The following is a 10080-nucleotide window of genomic DNA, read 5'->3' as shown; positions in this document are numbered from 1 at the left end:
GTTGACACGTCTTACTCTTACACCAGTGGATAGAAACCATGAGCGTACAATCAGCCTGTAAGTCCACGCGCTTAAACTCAGTACATGTAAATGGTTTAATTATGTACGCATGCCCCGTGGCTTTTAAATTCAACTCCTAGCAGTCTCATAAAACATTCAGGTACCCATTAGGGGGACAGGCTATAGTTGTTTCTCAACTGAAAAGGTTTTGAGTCTTCTGACAACAGCAATCGATCCTCCTCCTGTGGCATCCTTGAGTAAAAACACTTAATCCCTACTGGCTCCAGGGTTGATGGCCTGTAGCTAACCCTGTGCTCAGACTTCACCCTGGACAAGGGCATGAAAATTGAGTCTCCCTGGGAGGATCGATAGGGCAACCCTGGTGAATTTACAATCCAGTTAGCCTTGTTCTGCCGTGATGGAGGTGTCTTTTGTATGAAAAATCACATCCACCAGGAGAAAATTAGGCAAAAACCAAATCCTCATGGTAGGTAAAAATTATGAGATGAAAGACAAAATCATGGGATTATACAGTTTTGATTTAGATAATTAGGATTTGAAATTATGAGATACTAAATCAAAGTTAGAAACATAAATGCGAGGAAAAAGTCAATTTTGAGATCCTAGGGCCGGGCCATAAAATAATATTGCAAAATATATTAGAACGATATCACGATACAAAATATGTATCTTCATCTTTTGAAATCTCCTCAAACGCCCTTCATAAACACTAGAAGTGAGCAACAACATAAAAGATCCCAATATTTTTGACCAAATAATCAATGTTTTATAGGGTTGGCTATTACTTTTATATTAGCACAATGAGATGTCTCAGATCAGTAATGTGGATATAATGACTAAGTAGAACAGTTTGGTGAGATCAGAAAGTCACATCACTTTACTATAATGCCAGCTTTAAAACCAGGAAAAGACAACACTCGTGCCATATCACGATATAACAATATCCAAAATCTACATCACAATGCTAATACATCAATGTATTACCCAGCTCTATGAGATACCAAGTTAAATTCATTAAAATAGTAAGTTATGAGACGCACATTTTCAACTCAATTTCTCATCATTCTGGATTCAAATTATGAGACGAAAAGTCAAACTTGTGAGCCCAAAAATCAATGTTATGAGTTATGAAGTCACATTTTTGAATTATCACATCATCATGTCAAAGATGTCTATCAACATTAATGCATTTATTTACCTGGCATGAATGAGTTTCCATACATTCCTCTGTATCCAAATGTGAGAAATGTGTATTCAGGCCCCCCAAAAAAACTAATCAACTGTTAAAAAAATCAATTAAACTCTGACTACACAGATTAATGTTAGGTGATCAGTATGTCCGAGCTCATCGCCACATAAAATTAGGGGAGAATAAACCCTCTGGACCGGATGCCTGGCACGTTATTCTGATGAGAGCAGATTGCGAAATGTCCATGAGGTGTTTTTTTGTAAGTGACGTCGACTGGGTGGGATGATGACGTCCCCGTCAGCCCCCACACAAAAAGCGGCTTCCGCATGACGTCGGTGAACAGTCAGCAGTCTTTCTTCAGAGAAGCCGGCCGGTACCTAGCACCGCTCCACCGTCGTGTTTTTAACGATAAAAACAAACCTTTAAGGGTCTAACACGACTTTTGAGCTCTTTTCTACTCTTTCTTTATTTTTTTTATATCTTTGTTGTCGAGACAACAACTAAGCTGACGTTCTTTTTGTAAAGGTAAGCCATGTCGCTGTTTTCCTCGCCCTGCTAACGTAAGCTAACTAGGTTAACTGTTAACTAACCGATCTGGTACGAAGTTCGTCTAATTAGGATAATGTGATTTATATATATATGTGGATTTTCAAGTCAACTTGACCTCGTTGTCATTGAAGTGCGGCTAAACTGTTTTTTCTGGTCAGAAAAAACGGCATTTGCTGTCCAAGAGTTGTTTACGGCTTGTTAGCTTACCGGCGGCCTACATAACAAAACCCCTCAAGATGTCGCTGTGAGTGGACATCCGGTGTCTGAACAAAGACCTCATAAAATCAGCTGATGGGGTTTTTCTTCTTGGCTTGTATTAAAGTAATTTCATATCCAAATGAATACACATTTCGTTGAATTATATAAAACGATTTTACATTGGTAGAACAAAGGTTTTCTACACACGGTATTCGATATTTTTTTCCGTAAATTGTTTAATTGAGGGGTAGAATTAGGAACCAGGTACTTAAGACTACATTGAGAAGTCTTTCTGAATCCAAATGATTGAGGATTACTCAAAGGTCAGATCTGGGTAATTACTTCAAGGCCCTTGTTGGCTACATGTGCCTTGATGTAATTATCTAGGTCGACTTGTGTCGACATATCGTACAGCGTTTCCTGTAGCTAAATGTTAGCGCTGCCCTCCGTGATTTAAATCAAATTAAGGCTGTGCAAAGGAAACCTGTGTTACCGATAATTTATTGTTGGTTGTTTCTGAAGAGAGTTGAATCGTTGGATTGAGGTTATGAGAAACAAAGCGATTGTGAAACAGACGTCGACACAACATCGCCATCGTAGTGAGCTAGCTTCACTGTGCTAAGCTAGCTAACGTTAGCACTGTTCAGTTTCACATCCACTTGTACGGACACGTGTAGGCGCTCATGTGCTCAACAGTTTGGTTGAAATCTCTTAACACTTACTATAAATAAAAGCCCAGTGTGTCAGATACTAATGTCACCTGGTTGTAATGTGCTCGATGGCACGTCAATGTGTGTTAGTTTCCATTAAAAAAAAATCCCTAGCTGTCAGCTAACTAATGTGTTTTCCTGTGTGTCTCTACTTTCAGGTCGCTCTTTCCCGTCCTTCTCCTAGTACATCTTTCTTTACAGATATAATTTGTCAAGCCGCCAAAGTGGAGAGTGTCGTTGCACCAGGGGGTCCTTCTCGTTTCAGGTATTTCACTGCCTTGTCACCTTTTTTATACTGAAACCCTTTACAGTACTTCACACAAAGCCCTAGGATCACATTTCCTTATCTTAAGTTAAAACCTTTTTTTTTTTTTTTTATCTTTTTATTGTATCACAGCGTAGGGGGAGGAGGTGGGGGTGCACCTCAGCACTATCCCAAGACTGTCTGCAACAGGTGATTTTCTACTTTTCCTTTCACATTCAGCACCTAGACACTAGTCCAAGGTACATAACAATTAATCCACATTGAAATTGGGCTTTATTTGCATTTCCACTTATAATTCTTTTACATTAGCACCTCTGGGAGAAAAGGGTGTCTCTAATATATGGCTTGATGCCATGACAGGGTGGTGGTTTCCTGTTGTTGTGATATAGCTTGTCATTTGGAAAATGGATATTTGGCAGCTTTACTTTGAGATTTCACGACCTTCCACCTCATTAGCAGGGGTTGGGGTGTTGCCATGGTCAATATTTTGACACACAAGCTGGTAGCATGCCAGCTCAAGGGGTGTTTTCCTTGTGATTCTCTCAGATGATCAATGGTATACCAAAGAAAGTCATGTTATGTAAATTATGGTATGAACAACCTATTTGTAGTTGGTGGCTGAAATGTACAGCCCGTTATAAGTCAGTTAACTTCTCACTGCAAGTCTTCATGCTCAAAAAAATGAGAATGCAAACATGTCAAGACAAACATTTTAACAGTCGAGCAGCTGATTGTGTCACACCCTGGCAATGTGACTACATCCTTTTCCCTCATGCTCACTTTGGCATAAAATGCCTGATTTAATTATCAACAGATTTTAGTGTTTAGTGGCATTGCTGTAAGTTGAGGCGGGGCCTTTTGTATTTCGATCACCAAAGATATCAAGGCTACATAACTGCGATAAGGTTTTGCTTTCCTGTATTATAACATTATCTCTTTTTTGTTTTATAGCGAGTTCCTGGGGAAAACCCCAGGTCCTGGCGTTCAGAGATGGGTACCTTCTCGACGCATTAGAAGAGATGCAAACTCCTACAACGAGAAAGGGCATAAGGATGCAATCTTCAGGAAAGTGAGAGGGTAAGTTTTCAATTCAATCCATTTTTACTTCAGTTACACTAATGTTGGTGTAGTGTTATTGACATTGTAACATAGGACCTGAATATGCCAGCTTGAGATTAATTAAATTCATAATGTTATTGCTATGTTGTCTCCTCTCTAGCATACTTAATAAGCTGACTCCTGAGAAGTTTGACAAACTATGCCTGGAGCTCCTCAATGTTGGCATAGAGTCAAAACTTGTCTTAAAAGGAATCATCTTGTTGGTGCGTATTCTCTTTATACTGTGTTCATGTACATGTATTTTAACTTATAGAAATTGGCACTTAATTTATTTTCTCTTTTTTTCACCCAAGATTGTTGACAAAGCCCTTGAAGAGCCCAAGTATAGCCAGTTATACGCTCAACTATGTCTACGCTTGGCAGAGGATGCACCAAACTTTGAAGAGCCATCATCAGAAAATCCAGCAACACAAAAGCAGAATACTGTAAGATTTGCACAAGAATATGGTCTTGCATTACTGCTTTCTGGTATTGTCCATTTTGGATTTAGAATTTTTTGTTTTGTTTTACAGACCTTCAGACGGCTTCTGATTTCCAAGCTTCAAGATGAATTTGAGAACCGTGCCAGAAATGTTGAACGTGAGTAAATTACATTTGATACATATGTATCATATAAGATTTGGTCTTGTAGTGAATTGTTTAAAAATTCCTTTTTGTTCTGTAGTCTTCGACAAAGATGACGGCCCACTCACCTCTGACGAGGAGGAGCAGCGTGCTATTGCAAAGATCAAGATGCTTGGCAACATCAAATTCATTGGTGAACTTGGCAAACTCAACCTCATCCACGAATCTATCCTTCATAAGTGCATCAAAACAGTAAGTTTTGTTGATCAAACTATTACATAGTTGGGTGTTATCATGAACCTAGTTTGTTTTCTTAACGTGTAGATTAACCTGTCGGTCTGAAAACATCCTGGAAGTTGTCCTGAGATGCCTAATTTTTATCTTTTTTTTTTTTTTTTTTTTTTTTTTCTCATTTCTTTTAAAGCTGTTGGATAAGAAGAAGAGAGTCCAACTCAAGGATATGGGTGAAGATTTGGAATGCCTCTGTCAGATAATGAAAACAGTGGGACCTAAACTTGATCACGCAAAGGCCAGGGTGAGTGTGTGGGAAAACAACCAAGTGACAGTGTTGCCTAAGATCCCTTTGTTCCATTTACTAACAAATACATTCTTATTCCAGTCTTTGATGGATCAGTACTTTGGCCGCATGCAGTCCTTAACGATCAACAAGGAGCTGCCAGCAAGGATTCGTTTCCTGCTGCAGAATACAGTGGAGCTGCGTGCGAACCACTGGTCGCCTCGTAAAGCTCACGTTGACAACGGACCGAAGACGATCAACCAAGTTCGTCAGGATGCAGTGAAGGTTAGTCTACCACGTCTACTTTGAATTGTCTGGTTTTTTTTTAAATGATTCATGATATCAAATATTAACCTTATTGGTACAATCTGTGTTGCAGGATTTGGGTGTTTTTATACCACCTTCATCCGATGGAATGAGGAATGACTTCTTCATGGAGAACTCCTATCTGCCAACGAAGATCAAGTTTGACAGGGAACCTCTTGGTGGACTGGCTGATATGTTTGGACAAATGCCTGGTATGTGAACTTTACACCATCACCTTGATGTACCAATCACGGAAACATCCTTTATCAATGTTGTAATGTTTGTTGTCTTGTGTTTGGTAGGAATCAGCATAGGTACAGGTCCAGGGGTCATTCAGGACCACTATTCCCCAACCATGGGACGTCATCGCACAACCCCACACTACAATGGCCATGCTGTAAACGGTAACGGTTCACACCAGCCTCAGTTTGAAGCTGGAAGCAAACCATACATAAAACCAAGCCAGGTATGTACAGTACATCTACAGTGTAATTTTTTTATGTTAGAGTGAATCTAGGAAGTAGTCTTTCCTCACTATAAATCTTAAATCTCTTTTTTTAAAAGGGGCAGAATTCACCAGTTTTCAGCCATAAACAGAATCATACAGCGCAGCTGCAGATGCAGATGCAGTCTAAGGACATGGCTCCACGTTTCAGCAAGAAAGGGAAGCTCAATGCTGATGAGGTACGACCACTCTCATTGATCATCTGAGATCATGTTTGTTTTTGTTGCGTCTTGAGGTTTTTTGTTAGGAGTAGGCTGAGCTCCATTTTAAATTGATCCTGTTGGCTGTCTTCACCCCTTTAGGTCAGTCTGAGGCCAGCACAGTCCTTCATCTTGAATAAAAAACAAGTGCAGAAGCCACCAATGACTATGATTCCTGCCCAAGGTTCACCGCTAGGACAGGTAACATTTTATCATTAACAGAGAAATCTGTTTATCTGATGTGTTTAGTCCCAGTGAACAGATATTCATTTGGCTTTCTTTGTTTAGTCTCCACAGCTTGGCCTGAAAATCAACCCTCCTCCTATTCAGGAAAAACCTGCCAAGTCGACTAAGAAGGCCCCACCTACAAAGGAAGAGTTGCAGAAAATGACCGTACGTTTCTCGCGGTGTGCTTCCTTTATCCACATTATACTGTATAACTAGCATACTAAATCTGAATGTCATTCCCTCTCCAGGAGACATTGGTGGCAGATTACCTGAACAGCAAGAACATCGATGAGGCAGTGAACGCTGTGAGGGAGATGAGGGCTCCAAAGCACTTCTTGTCTGAGATGCTGAACAAGATTGTGGTGTATTCCCTTGATCGTTCAGATGAGGACAAGGAACATGCAAGCACCCTGGTCCATGCACTCTGCACAGAGGGCATTGTCACTGGAGAAAACCTAATGCAGGTCAGTGTTGTAACCTTCAAATATTTAAAATTAATCGGAATGTACTAAACTCTTTACCATCTGAATGTGAAGCGGCAGTTCAGCACTAACCATTCTGTTTGTCTTTGATAGGCCTTCTTGGGTGTTCTGGACCAGTGTCCCAAAATCGAGGAAGAAATCCCACTGGTTAAGTCCTACCTGGCACAGTTTGCAGCTCGCGCCATCATTGTAGACCTGGTCAGCATCACCGATTTGGCCCATCCGCTGGAGAATGGTGCACATTTCCCACTGTTCCTGCTCTGTCTGCAGCAGATGGTTAAACTGAAGGATCGTGAGTGGCTGGGTGACCTGTTCCAGCAGAGCACGGTCAACATGCTAAAGATGCTACCTGGTATGTGTAAACCTGCTCTGACCATATGTTCTTTTCTAAGTGTGAGTCTTTTGTTGGTACTGATGGGTATTTTTTTTATTTTTTTCCCCCATCCTCTCATAGAATGCGATCAGAACAAAGACAGAATGCTGGAGATTCTCGAGGGGAAAGGTCTCAGCTTTTTGTTCCCACTCATGAAACTGGAGAAGGAGCTGCTGAAGCAAATCAAAGTAGATCCCTCTCCACAGTCCATCTACAAGTGGATCAAAGACAACATCTCCCCTAAACTCCACACTGACAAGGGCTTTGTCAACATCCTCATGACCAGGTACAGCAGTGGACCCTGTGTCCAATGAAATTAATCTTGAATAAAATGAATAACGAAAAAATCTTGGAAGTCGAGTCTTAAAGTATTAACAATGATTTGATAATCTTCTTCTCTGCTAGTTTCCTGCAGTACATTGCTTACGAGATCAACCCTGACGATGATGAAGAGCAACATTCATCCCCCAGTAAAGAGCAGCTGGATGAGGAGAAGCAACTCCTGCTGTCTTTCAAGCCGGTGATGCAGAAGTTCCTGCACGATCACATCGACCTGCAAGTCAGCGCCATGTACGCCCTGCAGGTCCACTGCAACACAAAGGGTTTCCCCAAAGGTACGTACACACACTTGTTAGGTGTAAAAGTGTTGGTCTGAGTAAGGGAAGGTGTTGGTGCAGAAGTTGATATTTGCTCTTCTGGTTTCAGGCATGTTGCTTCGCTACTTTGTAAACTTTTATGACATGGAAATAATCGAAGAAGAAGGCTTCCTTTCTTGGAAAGAAGATGTCAACCAAGAGTATCCAGGGAAGGGGAAAGCATTATTTCAGGTAATATTATGTCCACTGCTTGAGATCATTTTTGGTTTTGTACAGTTTTTCCGCTATCTGACAGAATGGCAGCTTTACATATTTATGTGATCAATAGTAGCCTGGTAATGATCAGCTTTGAGTATTCCAGACAAGTGCATGTTAACCATATATCCTTTGTTTGAGACAAGTTGATGTGCTAGCTGGAATACTCATAAAACCAAATTCTGTAGCATGTAAATGCCTTTTCTTAAAGTTTCTGACCATCCTCTGTGGGTACAGAAATTGGTGGTGACTGAGATTTAAGAGTCCAGCCCTGGTTACTGTGCTGATCATGTGTACAGGGATTTGAAAATGAGGCTGCAATGATTCCTTGCGGTCACACTCTTAAGCTGTTGTAGCAAATAAAGGCAGGAAAAATCATCCGAAAACCAGGATCAAGCGGCTCAAAAATGTGAAAACTTTGTCTAATTGAGATGTTGTGTTTTGATGGTGCAGGTGAACCAGTGGCTGACCTGGCTGGAGACGGCAGAGGAAGAGGAGTCTGAGGATGAAGATTACTGAGGAACAGGCCAAAGCCATGTGTTATCAGGATGCAATGAAAGATTTATTTTTTACTTTATACAATTTTCTCTTTTTTTTTTCTTTCGTCTTCTTGCCCCTCCCTCAACTCCTCTCCTCTAGTCGTGTTTATCCCCTCCAACCACTGTTACAACTCATTCCGCTATATGTTTAACCAGATCAAGCCAGCCTCACTACCATCTTATTGTATTTATGCTTTTCTCTCTTGATTTTCAACCTCTGATGTCCTACAGCAGATGGTTTTTAATACATTTCAATCATCCTGAGTAATGTTTTTCTTTTTAACAGTAGGTAATGTGCAGGAAACCACCAGCACCTGAACCTGACCCTTTATCACCTTTTACATCTGGTCAGTCACCAAGTGCTGCCATAACTATTAACTTAAACTGTTTACAAAAGAGAAAAACCTCCATCAAAGCAAAGAGTCTTTTCTCATTTTTATCTGCTTTTGTTAATCAGTTTTTAGATGCACTTTGCTCGACATCATGAGTCGTTGCAATACTAAAATACACTTTCTTTGATTTCTAGAAACAATCCTAAGTTGCAGTTTTCACCTGCCTTGATTTAATAATGGTTTCCTTGTGCTTGACAGCTGACCATTTTGTCTGAAAATTCATAACGATCTGGATTTGATGTCTAACAGCAGTGGTTTTTGTTTGCGCAGTGTGATTCCAGTAACCCATTTTTATTTTAACAAATCAAGAGCTTTCTTTCTTTTTTTTTTTTTTTTTAAATGTACAAAACGCTTGTGCTGTTAGGAATGAATCTGTGTGGCCTTTTTTTAATTTATCAATTCATATGGATATACCTCTAATGTATCTCGGACTATACTTGAATGTCTCGATTTTAACTTTGAGACAGCCAAAGCTTAGTTTCCTGTGCTACAGTCGTTCACCACCATGTGTGGAAAATTTTACGTCGGTTTGCCATATTTGTCAAGTTTTTAAATGGTCTTTTTATCTTCATGAAATTATAAAGAATGCACTGTGCGTGTACACTTAAACCTTCTTTCAGAGTGTCAGCACAAGAAGTTGAGTGTACGACTACAGATCAACCTTGAATAAAGTTTAACAATTCATTTTATTGTCCTGAGGATTCTTGTTTTCTTGCCGACCTTGAAAACCTAAATCATGTTTTTGTTTTTTTCCTTGAGGTATCGCACAACCATTTGAACTAAATTTATGACCAGTGTTCCTGAAATCCAAGGCTGATTTGGCATGGTGGGTTTTGCTGTACATATCCCCAATGTTTCTATCAAGAACTAGAGCACATTGTACATAAAGGTTCTTATTTGTTACAGCTGCTTGGCTCCAGATAAGTGCAGATATGGAGCTCATTTAAACTTGATGGCATTTTGGACAGAAATTATTTTTTACTGCATAACATCCTGTTAATATGTACTGACATACAATCTAATTCTAAAGAGTTTGGTTAGGAGGATAACTACTACTTGGATCTGTATCAAT

The 10080-nt window shown here is 40.0% G+C and overlaps 1 protein-coding gene across 2 annotated transcripts; it reads left to right on the top strand.

Annotated features, from left to right (window-relative positions):
• Window positions 1–1529: 1529 nt before the first annotated feature.
• eif4g2a (eukaryotic translation initiation factor 4, gamma 2a) lies at window positions 1530–9692 on the top strand. Of its 2 annotated transcripts, XM_030413855.1 has the most exons (21): window positions 1530–1735; window positions 2826–2932; window positions 3065–3121; window positions 3884–4009; window positions 4152–4254; window positions 4345–4476; window positions 4564–4630; window positions 4716–4867; window positions 5040–5150; window positions 5235–5417; window positions 5512–5650; window positions 5741–5904; window positions 6003–6122; window positions 6246–6344; window positions 6432–6536; window positions 6620–6835; window positions 6947–7205; window positions 7308–7512; window positions 7632–7840; window positions 7932–8053; window positions 8531–9692. In XM_030413855.1, exons 8-21 carry the CDS (start codon window positions 4784–4786, stop codon window positions 8594–8596), a joined length of 2082 nt encoding a protein of 693 aa, XP_030269715.1. In that variant the 5' UTR covers window positions 1530–1735; window positions 2826–2932; window positions 3065–3121; window positions 3884–4009; window positions 4152–4254; window positions 4345–4476; window positions 4564–4630; window positions 4716–4783; the 3' UTR covers window positions 8597–9692. The 2 variants fall into 2 exon arrangements, with proteins under 2 accessions (XP_030269715.1, XP_030269714.1); XM_030413854.1 differs by lacking the exons at window positions 1530–1735; window positions 3065–3121.
• The last annotated feature ends 388 nt before the right edge of the window (window positions 9693–10080 follow it).

Source organism: Sparus aurata, chromosome 4, assembly GCF_900880675.1.
Source record: "Sparus aurata chromosome 4, fSpaAur1.1, whole genome shotgun sequence".
Taxonomy (NCBI): domain Eukaryota; kingdom Metazoa; phylum Chordata; class Actinopteri; order Spariformes; family Sparidae; genus Sparus; species Sparus aurata.
The sequence above is the reverse complement of the archived record's forward strand: the minus strand, read 5'-3'. Positions and strand labels throughout refer to the sequence as shown.

Bases quoted from the DNA above. Each gene is read 5' to 3' on its own strand.
- eif4g2a (XM_030413855.1), top strand. From the start codon at position 4,784: ATGCTTGGCAACATCAAATTCATTGGTGAACTTGGCAAACTCAACCTC. The intron at 5,418-5,511 runs GTTAGTCTACCA...TCTGTGTTGCAG, and splicing joins TTCGTCAGGATGCAGTGAAG to GATTTGGGTGTTTTTATACC. The intron at 7,841-7,931 runs GTACGTACACAC...TTCTGGTTTCAG, and splicing joins CACAAAGGGTTTCCCCAAAG to GCATGTTGCTTCGCTACTTT.